Source organism: Pyxicephalus adspersus, chromosome 8 (assembly GCF_032062135.1).
Source record: "Pyxicephalus adspersus chromosome 8, UCB_Pads_2.0, whole genome shotgun sequence".
In the NCBI taxonomy this organism is placed as follows: Eukaryota; Metazoa; Chordata; class Amphibia; order Anura; family Pyxicephalidae; genus Pyxicephalus; species Pyxicephalus adspersus.
The window spans coordinates 42563418-42581000 of NC_092865.1; the positions used below are offsets into that span (position 1 = coordinate 42563418).

A 17583-nucleotide genomic window follows, 5' to 3' on the forward strand; every position below is an offset into this window, starting at 1 on the left:
CATTTAGGAAATCTATTTCAGGCTTGCTGGATCACCCAGGTTTACTGATGAAAATGTATCTTATCCAGCCTTGGAGAGCTTTAATAAATTAGGCCCAAATTGTAGGGGCAATCCATTTAACAATTTTTTAGAGACAAAAATGTATTTAAAATGCTACAGTGCATATCTATAGTTTAGTTTTCAGTACAACAAACAATGAGATATCCAAACATTACATTATTAAAATATAATGAATAGTTTAAAAAAAAACATAAGAAAACAAACACCAACAGTCGTAAAATTTCAGGGAATTTAAGTTCGAAGTTAAGCGGAACTTAACCTACTATACAGCCTGTCCATGTTCTGTTGCAGGGTGCTGCTATATTTTTTCGGCCATTTTATTTTTTCTTTCGGCCATTTTGATTGACCAGGCTGGTTTGTCAAAACTCCGGCACAGGAGTTAATTCAATAATTCAATTCTTGCAAGCACCTGAAACCGGTATCCTGCCAATCAAATATGCGCTGCATATGCTTTTTTTTTTTTTTTTTTTTAGAGCTCCCTGCTTTTTTGGTGAAGCAGCAGCAAGGAAATGTAAGAATAGGTTGTCTGTCTTATGCTTAGCAGCTGACAGCATCTGCTTCCCTTTAGCCATGCAGCCTGAGATGGGGTAAAGATCTTCCTTGTTTTACTCTTCTTTGGTATCTTCTTTGGCAGACTAGTTACCTGTGTATGACTTCTGGCGCTGTATTCTGGACTTGCCTCTGCTGGAATCTCATGTATTGTGCATTATCTGTGGGCTCCTGGTCCTCTGTAAGTCCTTCCTCGCGCGCCATCCTTTGCACACAGAATTCCTGGCAGAATAGGGGTTTGCTATAGGTGAAGAATGTGGTGGGGGTGGGGGGCTGATTTCTGGTGGGAGTTGGTGCCAGACCAGGGCCTTACAGTCCCTTTCTGCATTAATGACCTGCCTGATGGAGCATTTTTGAATTTCAACTTTAGTTCCACTTTAAAATCCAGCTTGAACTTGATTTCAAGTAAAAAAAGACAAAAATATATCCTATGTCTCTGAACTCTGACGTAAATCAAATGGTACCAGCCAAAGGTATAGACATTATGAGGGTTCAGCAACTTGAAGTGGAAACCCCAACAATATCTTATGTTAGCTGATAGTAAGCATGGCTACTTTCCTGAATTTTGTGGTGACCTAATCTCTTTATGCATCGTCCCAAGTTTATCCATGCAACTCCAAAGAGATCCAGTTCTTGAGATAAGCAGCTGATAGTTTTATGAAGTTCAAATTGAATTAGAGCTTCTGATTACACATAGCTTCCAGACTCAACTCCAAATGGTATTTGGAGATGTCTGAGAGGAGCTGTCCTGGTTCTTGTGATGGCATGCGCAAGAGTGTAGCCTTGGGGGTGGGAATGAAAGCATTTTGTTTAAGATGACTGTTGGCCCACAAATCTAGGCTTAAGGCCGATTAAGGCATAAACCTACAGATCTATGCTGCCACCATATGTGGCACCACACATGCACCCAAATGGTTGTGTGTCCAATGTATGTATATAAAAGTGAAGTTCTATGTAACATGTAATTAAAAATGAATCTAGTAAAAAAAAAAAAAAAGTAAATTAAAAATATACGCATGCTGGAATTTCAGTGTACCCCTTGACTTCCTGATAACACTGTACCTGCTGCACTGACATTTATTTTAGGTTTTATCAATCTTGGTCAACTCCTCTTGTGCTGTACAGATCTGTTTGAGATCACCTTCTCCTCTCTATAACATAAACTTTTTTGAAAGGACAAAACGTGTGCATACATATTTAAAAAGCAGCATATTTAAAATGGCAGCTGTTACAACCACTGGCAGCATAAAAAAAATGAAACTCTTTTGAAGAACACTGCATCCTTTGTTTTTAATTTCATTTTTATTATTAATATTTACTGTTATTTTTTTAATTTCAGATTGAAATTAAAGAAGTTGTTCATTGGCGCCGTGCTGTCATGGCTGTTAGCTTCAACTTAGTCTCCCTCACACTCTCTACCACAGCCCTACTTAGTAGCTATTGGTGTGAAGGTACCCAGAAGGTCCCAAAGCCTCTCTGTGGAAATGGTAAGGCTACCAAATGCATAGTGGTTCCAATAGCCATGGAGAGCGTCAATGCATCTGGGCAAGACGTGGTCCACTATAGCTGGGAAACTGGAGAAGACAGGTTTGCTTTCCGCTATTTTCATACTGGGATCTGGTATTCTTGTGAGGAGAACATATTAGGTACAGGTAAGCAAACAGTATGTTAATGTGTTCACATTTACCAGACATTAACATTTTCCTATGATATATATTGTTGGTCTTTGTTGGTTAAAAAAAAGGCACCACTTGGTACCAAGCCTATCAAGTTGCTCAAATCCAGCTAAATGCAGTCATATTGATTGGGAGGCATTTCATAATACAGATGGACAATGACCCAAAACATACAGCCAAAGCAACCCAAGAGTTCATTAAAGGAAGGAAGTGAAATATTGTTGAATGGCCAAGTCAGTCACCTGATCTGATCCCAAATGAGCATGCATTTCACTTGTTGAAGACTAAACTTCAGACAGAACAGCCCACAAACAAACAGCAACTGAAAGCCGCTGCAGTAAAGGCCATGTAAAAGACCGCTGCAGAAAAGGCCAAATATTTATGGACCTAACTGTATTTTGTTCATTAGGAAATGTATCCAGCTTTTTCTTAAAAGGATCTACAGAGCTTGCTGTCTCTTAAAACTATTTGGCTGAAAGTGTACCTAAACTCAGAATTTTCACTTCTGAAACAACCCTTTTATCTAAGGTAAAAATCTGTTTTTTTTTTTTTTTGTTTTTTTTTTTTTAAAAAGGGTGCAGCACCAACTCCTAATTCTCGATCACTTAGGCGGTCGAGAATGAATGGGAGCGCAAAGCATGACTTAGGTATTCCGGGAGGCTCTTGGGTACTCCTTCTGTGCATTGCCGAGCATCTCGGGCATATGCAGAAGGAGCCTTTTTGCGCAAAGAGAAATATTTGCCGGTCTCACGCATGCGCATTGTGATTGGCAAATTTTTTTTTCATCCTATGTCACCCAATCTCGTGCCTGGGTAGGGTGACGTAGGATGAAGGACAGGAAGAAGAGGAGAAGATGGTCGTGCCTGGTGCACCGGCTCCAGGACGATGCTGGAACCGATGCAGAACAGCCCCGGAGCGATCAGACTGCTCTGCAGGATTGAAAGGAGAGTGTATTTTTTTTTTAAGTTGGGATAAGAAGAAGAGAATGCTGATCAATTTCTACTAATCAAGACAGGGCCACATACCCTGATAGTAACATAATTCGAAATATAAGAGAAAAGAGAATAAAAGCAGGGTATTCGTTTGTTGTAGCAATGTATTAGTTATAATATACAATGGTATTCCTTAGTTAAGGAACTTGAAGATGACAACAAAAAATATAAATTGAGGTGCAAAACTATAGTTATATTTTTCTTCTCAATGGTCCCCTGAGGAAGCCAAAAGGCGAAATGAACCTCTCATTTTCTTACATCAATAGCGATATTTTGTCTAGATAAGATATTAAAAACCACCCTCATGTCTTTGGACACAGCAGGGTGGATCTCAGTGTACCTATGATGTATTGTTTGTAAAACTTTTGCACCTCTATTTAAATTTTTTTGTTGTCATCTTCAAGTTCCTTAACAAAGGAATAACATTGTATATTATACCTAATACATTGCCACAACAAACAAATACCCTGGCTTTTATTCTCTTTTCCCTTATATTTTGAAGTATTTTTTTTTAGTTTAGTTCCTCTTGAAAGAGTCTATTTCACATTTTCACAGTCTGTAAACTTTTAATCTGAAAGCAAAGTTTGCTCTCTCATACTTTGGAATACCATAAAATGAAAAATTTTGAAGCAAGTTCTCTGCAGCATTTTGTTGCATGGTGATAATATCTCCTCATATGCCCTTTCTCAAGGAGGAATAGATTCAGTTCAGCTAATCTTTTTTTCATAGCTGAGCCTCCCCTGCCTCCAATCGGATTAGCTGCCCTTGTCTGCATTTTCTCCAGTTTCACAATATACTTTTAGTGAACTAAATTATTATTTTATTAAAAATAATAGTTTTTACCTTACATGAAAGGGTTGTCTACCCCTTTATGTAAAGTAAATCTTTTGGTAATAAGTCTGCTTTAAGGTACAGCATTAGTTTGTAGGGGCTAGAATAATAGACAGTGTTTGTTAAAAAGTTTTTCTGAAATATGTTTTATTTGACTTATCTTCTGTTCCCTATTTAGTCTATGCAACCAGTACATTACCTTTCCAGATTTCTTTATATAGCTCACAACAATGCATTAAAGTTATATGCTTAAAGTATAAATCCTTTTATCATTCAGTGTAGACAACCCCTTTCTTTAGATTAGCTTATGATGGAGTCAGTGGGCCTGATTTATTAAAGCTCGCTAAGACTGGGGAAGGATTTCAATAATTCTGGACCAGATCCATGCCAGGTTTGCTGGACCCCCAGGTTCACCCCAGCCTTTGAGAACTTTTTATAATCGGGCCCATTAAATACACAGTGCACTAGACCTCAGCATGCTGGCTAGTGATAAAGCTAGGTTTGAAGGTGATTTCAATGCGTTGTCCTTTCACCTGGAAAAGAGGATAATGAGCCAGGATAAGTCTGTCACTAAGTGTTGCACTGTAGATTTGAAGCTCTTTATTTGGTATACAGGCCTGGAATGTCCTAGAAGGAATGGGCAAAGGCTCCTTATTTGGGAACTTGCAGATTGCTAAACACTGGCATAATAATATACAAACACAACATGGGACCTGATCTGCATTGAGACTTATATTGGAGGAAGAAAGATTCTACTATTCATTGACAAACTTGTTACATATTTTTTAAGCCTACATGGCTGACACATTCCATATATTTCTTTTTATCCTTCCATCTAATTTCACCAGTAAACAAGCTGGAGCAGGGAAATATATTTGACTGCAGTAATGGCTATTAATATAGTGAAATGTGTCTCAGAAAGGTAATAGTCCTTATAGTACTGTAACAAAATCCTACTTTTAAACTGTGATGAAATTCTGACATATTGATAGTTTTATAATAGGCAACATTTATATTTATTTTCTCCCACTATATGGGACTACTGCCTACATGCTGGTATGTGCACACAGTCCTATATGTAGAAATATAACGTTGTGTGTGAATATGGGGTACTAATCACAATACTTTGTCCAGTCTGCTTTATTTCTGCTATAATACCTATTCAACAAATTATATAGTATAATATTATATTAATATGTGCTTTGCAAATGGAAGTGAATTGAATCTGTGGTTGCATCAAACTGTTAATTCCTATTTCAAATTTCCCTAGGGGCTAGCAGTTGTTGAATTTATTACTCAGACCTGGATTTTACCTTTGAAAAATAGGAATGCTTAACTGTCAAATGGGTTTATTGGTGACTCATACAAGTATGTGGTAAATACTTGCAAACCAGTTAGTTGCTACTTGATAAATGTATCCATATGTATTTATTAAAATCATTCTTGTATAGCATTAATGCAGTTAATACCAAATAATTGTGATAGATATTTATTCACATTATTATAATGTCATTTGGAACAATATAAGAGTTTAAAAACACTTAATATTTTTTTTAATTGCTTACAACTTTACAATTTGATTATTGCAGATGAGAAATGCCGCAGTTTTCTGGAATTAACTCCACCAGCTGAAAGAGGTATGTGAGTATTTATGTCTATTTATAATTTATTCAAAGAGCATTCCTTTAACAGTGTTCATGAAATTATTTTTTTATTATTTGCATTCTCACTATGGCACATTTAATGCCGTTTGTTTTTAGGTAAATAACCATAAAATATAAGTCAGATATACCATGAATGTAAACATAGCTGGAATGTGTGCCCCTTTCCTTTGTGTCTTTGTCTCTGAGATGCATGTGTTGATCTCACTACTTTTCCAGCTGTATAAGATGCCCTCTTTCTAGTCCAGCTTTTAGTGAGTCACCTACTAATACTTTGTTACTACCTGATTTTACTGTTTCCTATGGAGTATATGTTTCACGGACCCTCAATGTTAGTGCTTGAACGTAATTCCAGACTTTCAGGAAGTGCAATCATTCTGTAGGGTATATGGTAACCTATTGTATGGCTAAACTCTCTACATGGGCTATACATTTGGATTGAATATTTTATTTTGAATGTACCTGTGCATATGTGTATTTACAGATTTTGTAACAATTGGTATTATATGTTTATACACTTTGAAAAACTAATGGAAAGATTGAAAAGATTGTACCAGAATGTGAAAAACGGTGTTACTAATTTCTAATACAGTACAAACAATTAAAAGCATTTTCAAATCTTCTCAAAGCTTAATTGTACTCTTGGCATATTTATCCTGAAAGCCCTTTCGCCGCATTCTTTTCTATTTCATTCAATACATTTTCATTTGCAAGAAGAAAAATAGTGTGGTGACATGTCATCTCTCCAGATAACTTTTTGTACATTTGGTTTTTACATTAGAAATTGGCAACATCATACAAAACTTGTCAAATATACCATGTATAATATCTAAGTAAAGCATTTACCTGCAGTAAACTATCATGAATACATCAAGCACAGGTTTGTGTTAAACACTTTGTGGTTCATGCCAAGAAAAACAGTAGAAGGGAGTAAAAAAGGAAAACATAGGGAAAAAGAAAGGGGAGAGGAGTTGGATGAAGTTTCCAAACAGTTCTGTTTTTGCACTTCAATAAAGGTGTACAGCATACAAAATTGAAAAAAAATAAGACAAGGTTTGTCTAGTGAATAAACATAGAAAAAAATCCACAAGTTGACATATATTTGACGGATCGGATTATTTGGGAACATCAGGAGGAGTTCTGATGCCCCAGTACTGTACACCAAGTGAATAAGGTATTGTACATTTCTAATACATTGGAGGTATCTTATACCTGTGACAGCTTTGTATAAGACAGCTTAGGAGTTGCCATTGGTTCTCAAGGCTCTACTACTGGCTCCATTTCATCCAACTGAAGTATTTTCTTCATACACAAAAGTTTCTGCAGAGACAATCTGCATAGCAAACAGCTGGAGGTCACCTCAAATCTTCATTCTGCATTATAGATTGAACATTTTCTTGAGTTCAGAATCCGGGTTTGGTTCTTCTGTATTACATTCAGCATTAGGAAAGCATTAAAATATTTTGCAGCAGTATTGATCAAAGTGGTATTCTCTTTTCAAGTTTTAGTTACATTTTAGTTAATTTTCATATTAGTTTTCTCAACAGCAGAAACATAAACAAAATTGCTAATGACTTGTATTTATGAACCTACACAACTTGTTGTTATAAATTTTAGAAGGCTGTCCAACTCCAGCTCTTGAGGGCCACATACAGGCCAGGAAACATAGTCATTTTCAAACTCTTTGTGAAACTTACCTTACTATATTTACTGCTATCTGTAAATGAAATGCTAAAAATGTGTGGACTGGAGTTTGGTTTATAGCTTAAATACACAACCTAAATAAATGATTCACTCAGCAGTGCATTGCCTGTCCCTTCATAAATAAAGGACCTGCCTGATCACAGTTTTTTAAAAGGGGGTTTAGTTTTGCTTTAATCCATTCATGGACATACTCACTGGTTGTTTTCAATGTTTATTACTGTTATTCTGAAACAGAAATTTTGACCACACTGTTAATGCTTTTTAAAAACTTTATTTTCTTAACTTTATCATTTTAGGAATCCTATGGCTATCATTGGGGTCTGAGCTGATTTATATTACATTGTTGGTCATTAGTTTGGGGCTTCTGCTACTGGAAATTTTGTACACTGGAAATCCTGTGTGTGGGCTAAAGCTTAATGCATTTGCTGCAATGTCCTCAGTTCTTTCAGGTAATTACAATGTATAATATTGGGACAAAATGTGCACTTGTTTTATCTGCTACTGATATCCATAATAAGATTAATTGTAATAAATAAAAGTACACAAAAACACATGCTATATGATGAGACCCATCTGCCATTTTTTTTGTATTTCCAATCACCCCGTCCCAGTTAGATTTACACAGCTCTGATAGACTGTACGGAAAGCCTTTTGATCTGACATTTATTTTTTTGATCTGACCCTCTAGTCCTATAATCCATGTTTAGGATTTGGTAGTATACAGTAGGTTGTATATTACAACCCCATTGCTAGTATAAATTATTGTGGTTAAACATCTAAATCCTTTTTATTGGAAAGGTTACCTAACAAGAATGTATCCTTTTTGTTTATTTTAGCATTTGAACCATTAGCTGCTCACATTCATGCTCCTGTAAACATTAAATTTAAATTTTAATTAAAAGGTAAAATAGGGGTAATACATATCAAAATGTCCTTATTTGCTGACGATTTCCTTCTAAATGGTACTTTTTCTTACACTTCTCTACCTACGTTATCAACATTACTTACACAGTTTGACTTTCTGGCTTAGAGATCAATCACACCAAATCCTTTGCACTTATTGTCTCCTTCTTCTCTGATAAATTACAATTGAAATACCCACATTGTTGGGCTATATTGGGCCAACAATGTGGGTAATTGGGCTATTGTTGGGTCTTGCCATTCTTGGCAATCTGGTAAACCCCAAATTAATCAACAGGTTATTTTCCATCTAAAAATGCTTCATTAGTATGCTTATATATCCAGAAAGACAGTATATCATGGGCTATGGTGTATACATCTGATATACCCCTCCAAGCCTTGTTTGGTGCCCCGCTTCTCTTAGGCCTAAGTCCCTTAACTCCCCTTTTTACTCACCGTTAGCTATATGGGATTCAGACACTAGGCTAAACTGATTATTCTGTATTGTCTGCTTCATTCCCACCAAGTCTTCTATTTCCTGGTATTTCTCATCCCTTGTGATTTCATCATTGACTAAGAGAGTCCCATGATGATACTCTAAATTCTAAACTATTTCAATATTTGTAGATCAGACATTTTCTCCTTTCCCTACTTCCTGCGATTTCTTCCTTCTTACTCAATTTGAAAGAATTTGCAATGTTAAGCCAACAGCTAGAGTGATTACAGTTGACAATCGAAAATCTGGCATCGATTATCCGGTTCTTTTAGTTTTCCGCCATGAATTTCGGATCGCATTTTTATTACTGAGACTGTAGTACACTGTTAGGCCACTGATGTTTTGATGGCGCTGTTCTGCAGAAACACCTGTTAGGTCTTGCTTGCTACACTAAATACACATTGAGATATCCCTGCTGCCTGCTGCCTGGAACTGTACGAAAAACAGAAATTTTTCCTTCAAACCGTCTATGTCAAATGCTTTAGCAAAGTACTTAAACAGTACCCAGGAACAAAGCTATATCTTTCCCTATCTCTCATGTTTTCACCCCCACTGTACCTGGTCATAAAAAGCTAATAAAAAACAAAAAAAAACAGTTCACTATGAAACAGTTAATTTTATTTTATTGAGTAGCTTAATAATGTAATGTAGTAGTGAAGTGCAGAAAGACAGAGGATAACTGCAATTCATGGGCAGTGCTCCACTGTTCCAAAGTATTGTTCCAGTTTTATAAGTATATAAAACTGTATAAAATGATAGCAATCATTGAATCACCCTTATGCAACAATGAAGCCCATGTATGAAATGTAAATATTGCTTGCTATATACTAAATATTTACTACCAGTTTAATCTATATTGTGGGTTTATGTTTTAATGTAAAGTAAGTACCTGGAAAATTATGTGACTCATTTTTTCATTATGAGGAGGTAGGTTTAAGCACTTTACATTAATAATAATACTTGACAATCTGTAGAATTTCTTTTTCCTGTAAAATGTAAGTAAATATTTTGTCAAGTTGAAGACAGGATATTATCTTGGATAATACATGTAATCACATCCAAGTAGAGACATTCCCTAGGACTGAATTTCTTGAAATGAATCTGTGCTGAATTGTACTCTTACATCATCCTGCACTGATCCCTTCTTGGAAGTCTCATTTAATCCACACTACTTATGTCTGAATTTATCACATGGCCAGATTTGACCATGGAGTACAGCTCACACCAGCAGACTACGTTTTTGAATAAGTCCACCTGGTCGCCTGCTCCATATATTATCAAGCCATAGCTTTATCCCTTCTTCATCCATCCAGCCTTTTTCATTGACGTGTACAAAACAACCAACAGGGAACTTGAGTTTTGGCATTGTTTTTCTTTTAAAAATATTCATTGGTCCCAGATTGGCACCATCAGTTGTGCATCCTAGTACCACTGTAAAACTGGACTTCTCATGTCCTGTTGTTTTAATTAAAATTGTTTTTTCAACTTTTTGATGGACAGTTTTATTTCCAACCATATCAAAATTCATTGGAGTTTCATCCATATTTCCAATACTACTTAACTCATAGCCATGTTTAGTGCGCTGTCGTATTATGTATTGATGGAAACTATTTACTTTGCTATCAAGATCTGCAGGTAATTTTTGGGCAATTTTTGTCTTTTCCCTCAGTACCAAATTATGCCTTCCCATGAATCTAGTACACCAGGATACAGTGGCCTTAAATCTGTTGCTGTGATCTGGGTTAGATTTGGCCCACTGAAGTGCAAACAAACGTATTTGATTTCGTGTCACTACATAACCATTTTGGCGATGCTCATTCGCCATGTCTGCTACTTGTTTTTCGAGTTCTGGCCAATGTGGGGTGCCTCTTCTTAATGCACACTTACCCCTCGGCATACTCTTTAATGCTTTTTCATTTGCTTTCCAGTCATGAACCATCTTTTCTGTTACTCCATATTGTCTTGCAGCAGTGCAGTTATTATGTTCCATGGCAAAGTTTACAACTTTGAGTTTGAAACTGGCTTCATATTTCTTTCTTCTTGCTGGTGCAGCCATGATGGTGTTTTGACTGTTGGACATTTGTATATAAGGTACCGGTATTGTATGTACTGGTGCTTTACTGTATGAACAGCTACAGGTACAGATACAGACCAACAACCAGACAATCGCAGCAAGTGATGTACCTTACAGGCGACTGGCTGGTTGTTGTATACTGCTTTAATTGGTTAGACTGGTCTGCCTATCACTGTACTGTTCATTCTTCCTGTCAGATCCCGCTATTGTGCGAGATCTGAGAGGCAGAAGGAACAGTACAGTACTGGTAATTGGAGGAGGAATACAGGAGGAGCCTACACTGCTCCACACTTCTCCAAGGCGCAGCCCTCCGAGTGATTGGGTGGGTTCTACTAGTGAGCCAATCCAGGCTCTCGTTCTCCTGTGCAGCTTGCTTCCCCTTTGCTTCATACTCCCTGCACAGAGCGGGGACTCGACCGTGCCGGACATGAAGCAAGGGAAAGCAAGCTGCAGGTAAGTACCCAGCGTATAAGACGACCCCCGACTTTGGCACAGATTTTTCGGTTTGTTGACAAACGCACTGAGCATTTTAAACTAGGGTCTCTTCAACACACTCACCAAACTGTTTGGGTGATGTGAGTCTAGCCCCCTTTTTATATTGATGTGGATCAAGAAATCTCTTTTTAAATATTCTGTGTTATAATAAAAATTTATTATTTTTTTGTACATAATTACAGTGTATGTGTACTGCCTTTAAAGTCCCGCTAGCATATTTGTTCTATACGTTCTATTACAATTTTCACATTATTTGAAGCGCCAGGAACAATAATAATACCAATATAAAATAACTTAAAACTACTTTAAAAAGATGTCTGTGTATATTAGATAAATGTAGTTAATTAAATCCAATATCAATCAGGTGACATCTTACATATGCAAAGTACTGCAGAAAGTGGCTTTGGCAAGTCATGTGTTTTACTGCTAACCATTCTTAGGGTAGTCATAAATGCCTATATCAGTAACATGCAGTTATATAGTCAGTGCACAACACATTGTTCCTGCATTCTTTAAACACTATTTTCAGCATTGTTAACAAGAAATACGTCTATATTTTAGCACAATATAATTGTATATATAGTCACAGAAAGTTGTGTTGCTTAGCAACAAACCTCTTGCATTTGCAATCTGCTTCCTAAACTTATTTTAGAGAAATATTCAACAGTCCTTTCAGACAAAAAAATTTGTAACAATTTGCATTTTATCTAGTTTTACAATGGTATTTTAGCATTTGAAGATCAAACCTGTACATATAACATTGATCACTTAATAAATATTTTCTTTGTATGCACCAAATCTTACTTAACTATTGCTAATTACTTGGCCGATAAATTGGTTTCAAACCTTTAGGCCAGGTGTCAGCCACACCTGTATACTTGTGCATATATATAATTTAATATAACTACCTAATTTGGGTTTTGTGTTTTTGAATTTGTCAGCTTGGCACAAATAGAACATCCCAACATTTCACTTCACAACCATCATTTTTTGTGCAACTCTGACCTCATATTCTTCCACTAATTTAACTTTCATACTATATGGGTTTTTGTTTTCCTACATAATGGCTTTTGTCATTTCTTTTTTAACAGTGTTGTAGAGTCATGTGTAAACAAACTGCTGATCCTGTTCTATTCAAGAAATGTTGTAATTTTATTACATTTTATGCTTCAAAGGAACAGAGTTTGGTGTTCCCGAGTCTGCTCTAGAAGACATAATAAGGGCCTTTGGGTAGGGTAGATGAGGCTTGTCAAATATTGAAGGTTTGACATTTTAAGTTCTTGCACCTGGCCTCAGAGTCCCACATAATCTCTGCATTGCACCCCTGCTTCTTCCTATTGGATGCTCCCATCCTCTCTTGTACCTTCACCCTCTCCATATCTTCTTCAAATGTACTGTGTCCCTTTCTTTCTCTTTCCTTCTCACTGGCTCTTTCTCTATACTGCACTTTACTCTAAATGTTGTGCCACGCTTCTCCCCCTAGAATCTCTTTGTCTTTTCTGCTTTCTTCCTAGTGTTACTCTCCCCGTCTATCTGTTGTGTCCCCTTTTCTGTCTTCCCCTCACCTGTCACCTTTCTCTGCTGTCGGCTCAATTCATGCTGCCCTAGTTAGCTTTCTGCTTCCTTCATAAATCTCGGCCATCTGTTGCTCTTTATCTCCTTTCCTTTTAGGGCAAGTTCAGTCTTCCATTATACCTTTTGTTGCATCAACCTTTTCCAAGTTCCACCAAAAGACACAATTATTGTTTACCTGGAGTTGGGGAGCCAATGAATCAAAGATGCAAATGCACCTGGAATTTGGTGTTCCAGTATAGTCACATGTTCATACCTTAAAAGATGGATGGCTCTTGTGAATATGTATATCTATATATATATATATATATATATATATATATGTGTGTGTGTGTGTGTAAAAACAGTGTCTGTTTTGCTATTATTATTATCAAAATAATAAATTATTATTACCATTATCCTTCCAGACTAAGTATTTTAGTATTCTGCTATGTCCTAATCTTCTCTACTCTTTAGCCAGTATAGTCTCTACAAGAAATGGAAGTTGGAATTTTTTATGTTTTGCCTGCAGGTTTGTTGGGGATGGTGGCACACATGATGTATACTCAGGTTTTTCAAGCCACTGTTAGTTTGGGACCAGAAGACTGGAGACCACATTCCTGGGATTATGGATGGGCTTTTTAGTAAGTTTCTTTTGATTTAATTTGCAAGGCAATAAAATACACAACCAAAAGAGAACTTAACACAAAATGCAAAGTTTAGTTCAGGGTCTCCACAGACAGGTAGCACCAGGGCACCCCCGAATGAGTGATAGGCTGGTACCTTTGAGGTCACCAGGTTCTTCCCTGCTGGGGGTCACCTTACCAGAGGAGGAAAGCTGGAGCGGCCTCGGTGTGGATACAGGTGGCAGACCAATGAAGAAAGATTCACAAGACTCTACAGGTTAGTTTAGTGGGTAGTGCTGTGGGAACCGACAGGTATTGTGACAGGTGTTATGTGGTCAGAAAAAATCCTAAATAAACATTCTAAATTTCAGTTTATGACCTATGTACGAATTTAATTTGTTTTTTTAGGGTTTTAGGTGGCAACAATATGCAGACTTATCTCTGCTGTTGCCAACACAGTGGCAAAGTGTTTATGTATGGTTTACCCTCCTTAATGCTCCAATCTGCACATATCACAAGTTGCAACGCTTACCACGGTAGTTCAATGCCCCTGGCTGGCAGTGGCTCTGGCTTCAGCAATGAAACAAGCCCTTTTATATTGATAAACTTTTAACATCACATACAGAAGAGAATTGTGACACTCCACAAACATCCACCAACCAGGACCATGCAGACTAAAGGAGAAACAAAGTGGTTATGTGACCTTTAGAAAATCCAAAGAAAAATTCTAAGACTTCAGAATACAGAAACAAAAGTCTGCTTTTGAAAAGGCTCTAGCTTGGTGTCTTGTAGACATTAACCAGCCATGGCAGACTTTGATGTTTAAACCAGCAGAAACACTGTGATTTGAAGCTTGCCCAGCTTCTAGAAACACAATTTTCACACTTATTTTTAGACATGACCTTTTATTACATAGATGGAGAGGATTGTATTTATGGCAAATTGAATTCTTAATGTGAACTGTTTCAACAATTAAAAGAAACCAATACCATTCTTTTTTTATGATGTTTATATTTTAGCACAGCTTGGGCTTCTTTTACCTGCTGCATGATTTCAGCCGTTACAACGCTCAACACCTACACAAAAACTGTTCTGGAATTTAGACGAAACCAGAAGGCGTTTGAACATAGTTTAAAAGAGCAGTCCTGCTGTTTGAACCACAAACAGGTTAGCTTCTATAGAGACAAACCTATACATTCTGTGTCAGAGAGTGTGGACTTTTATTCAGAGCTTCAGAAGAAAGTTTTGCTGAGAGACCATTCAATGGACCTAGAAGATGTTGAGGAGTCCTTGGAGGAGGAACACTGTTAAGCTATGGTAATAATTAGGTAGTGAGCAATTTGATACAGAATCCTATGTGCAAGGATTTTTTAAATAAAGCTTACATTACCTGATTTATGACCAGCAGGACTGGCTGATATTTAATGGAAATAATTTGCATACATGTAATTATCATCAACAGAATTTAAATACATCGGTAATGTATGTTACCTTTTCACAATTTGTTTCTGGTTATTTGTTATAAATGTACATGGAGTAGCCATAAAAAAATAATTGAACAATTATAAATGCAGTCTACTAATAAGACTGTTGGTATTTAACCTTCTATTTTTAGCTGTAAATGGATCAATTAAATCCATTTTTAATTTGCTACTAAGACAAATCTATTACCCCAATCTAGAAACATTCCCCACTGTCCCATTTTTACCATCTTCAGGGGTCCATTTATACAGCATTTGTTTTTTCCCCGATTCAAACAGTGAATGTTTGCTGGACATCTGTATTTTATGGCATTCATTTTCATGTGTAAAGCAGTAAATTAGCCAATCTTTAAATGTAATTCTAATTTGAAAATACTGGTGAATCTTGTTTTTGCATGTTCTGATGGGCAATTGTTACTTAACGTTAAATATAATAAGCAAATATGGTTTATTATAAAAAATCCATCTATTTGGGTGCATGCTGATGGGTAAACCTTTTTCTTACATGAAAGATTATTTCTTTAAAAAGATGGGTGAAAAAATCTGTAAAAATGAAGATCATGCCATCTGTCTGAGTTTTACAGCATTCAGCTATCATTTTAAAAAAAAGGATTCACCCTATTTAGCTACTATTTTATAGAGGATTTGCCCATCATTTTTAAGATGTTCACCCAATATTTTCCAACAAGATTCAGAAAATGCACACAACATAATAGATTTCAATAACAAACAAACTTTAACCATCACATTTAAAGCAAAACAAGATTTGCACAATGCCATCCTTATACTACATGAGAGACAAATTCCAAAAACAAAGCATCAATTGTCCACAGCAGACATCATCTTTAAACATAAATGTCATAAAATTCAGACAGACATTTTGGGGAAATTTCTTTGCTAAAACCTTTGATGAAATATTAGTATAACTATAGGTTGTTTAGAATATTGTATTTTTAAAATATTAGTGAATGTTTTGCAAAATATTGTTTTAACCTATTGTTAACTATTCTTCACCTATTTCTCATCCAATAAATATTTCAAAACAGCCAGATAGCTCACTAGACACTTCTCATGAATGCAACTCTTTCCATACATGAGTTCGAGAGACACCTGTGTTCCTGCCTCTGTATTAGTCACTTTCACAATACTAGTTTCTTATATTCCCTTGTGAGAATCAACTACTACCTCTGAAACATATGGACCTGGAAGATTTCCACAAAGAAATAGTTTTACAAATAGATCCCTTTGTGTTCATCTTACTTTATGCAATTGTTTGGGTTATCTACATCTCACGTTTACATATGTAACTGTATCAATCCTGACGAAGCTAAGAAATTAGAGTTTAGATGCTTACGTCTTCCCACCACCTTGCTGTTTATTGAAAAATTTAGATGGATGAGAGATTCCTCCCCTATAAAGTACATTTTACATGATATAAATACTTTGTCTATGTTTGGAATGTATTGTCTGGCTTACAAAATTGTTTATAATCTTTTATTAAAGGAATAAAGGAATTTGCATTTTATTTGCTTTTTTTGTATTTTGAGATGCCTTTAAAAAAGCCCTTAATGAGCTTCCTAAAAAAACCCAATATACATTTTTAGGAAATGGGATTGATATCCAGTAATGTGAATCGTAGTTCCCTGTGCACCTGCATCGGTCCAGTTTACTTTCATTTTCTGCACAAACAAGGTGTTCCAATTTTTCACCTAATATTGGGTTTAGGGTAGGGCGCCACAATTTTCATTTCTATATACTCCATATTATCCATGATTTTCAGATTTTCAAAAAGACATTTACAACAAGATTCTCTGTAAATGCAAAAACAGAGGATAGGCATTTGCAAGACAAAAATGTTATTGTTATTATACAATAAAATATGTCCTGTTATTAGTCAGACTTACATCCCATAGATACAAAAAATATGAATCATTGAACACCACCAAAAAAGGCCACACCCCCAATTTTGATCTAGTTATTTTATTTTAAACAATTTTTAATTTCTGCAGCCAAAAGAAAAAAAAAAAATTCCTCTGCATTATGCTCAGTTTGTTATCTACGCTGCTTCTCATTTATGACAAGCATAGGGGTCAGAGCCAGAAGAAGTTATCAGGCATAGGGATGTGAGTGTTAGGAATAGGAGTGATAGGAAGCTGTCAGGTTTAGCAGGGAAAACAGAGGGAGGGTATCAAGCCTAATGTGTGTGCATGTGGGGTAGGGGTGGCATATCGTGTAGCTTTGGAGAGGATTATTTCATTTTTAGGTGGGCATAACAGGTTTAATTGTGGTTGGGGTGTAAGATAATATTATCATTATAAAACAATATTTTTATATTATTATATGACACCGAAGGAAGAGAGGACCGTGTCCAGAAGAGTTTACAGTGTAAGAGGTGGGGAGTAAGGAGAGGGATTACTTAAATTTCATATGTAGTGGTGAGGATGGATATGGCAAGCGCAGTTGTGGGGGTCAAATCTAACAAGAGTG

At 36.2% G+C, this 17583-nt stretch overlaps 1 protein-coding gene across 2 annotated transcripts; it reads left to right on the plus strand.

Annotated features, from left to right (window-relative positions):
* Positions 1-1930: 1930 nt before the first annotated feature.
* GSG1 (germ cell associated 1) lies at positions 1931-16615 on the plus strand. Of its 2 annotated transcripts, none has more exons than XM_072420222.1 (5): positions 1931-2261; positions 5698-5745; positions 7770-7922; positions 13522-13633; positions 14635-16615. In XM_072420222.1, the coding sequence occupies exons 1-5, from the start codon at positions 1988-1990 to the stop codon at positions 14924-14926; spliced, it is 879 nt and encodes a 292-aa protein (XP_072276323.1). In that variant the 5' UTR covers positions 1931-1987; the 3' UTR covers positions 14927-16615. The 2 variants fall into 2 exon arrangements, with proteins under 2 accessions (XP_072276323.1, XP_072276324.1); XM_072420223.1 differs by having other exon boundaries at positions 1931-2096.
* Positions 16616-17583: the final 968 nt, after the last annotated feature.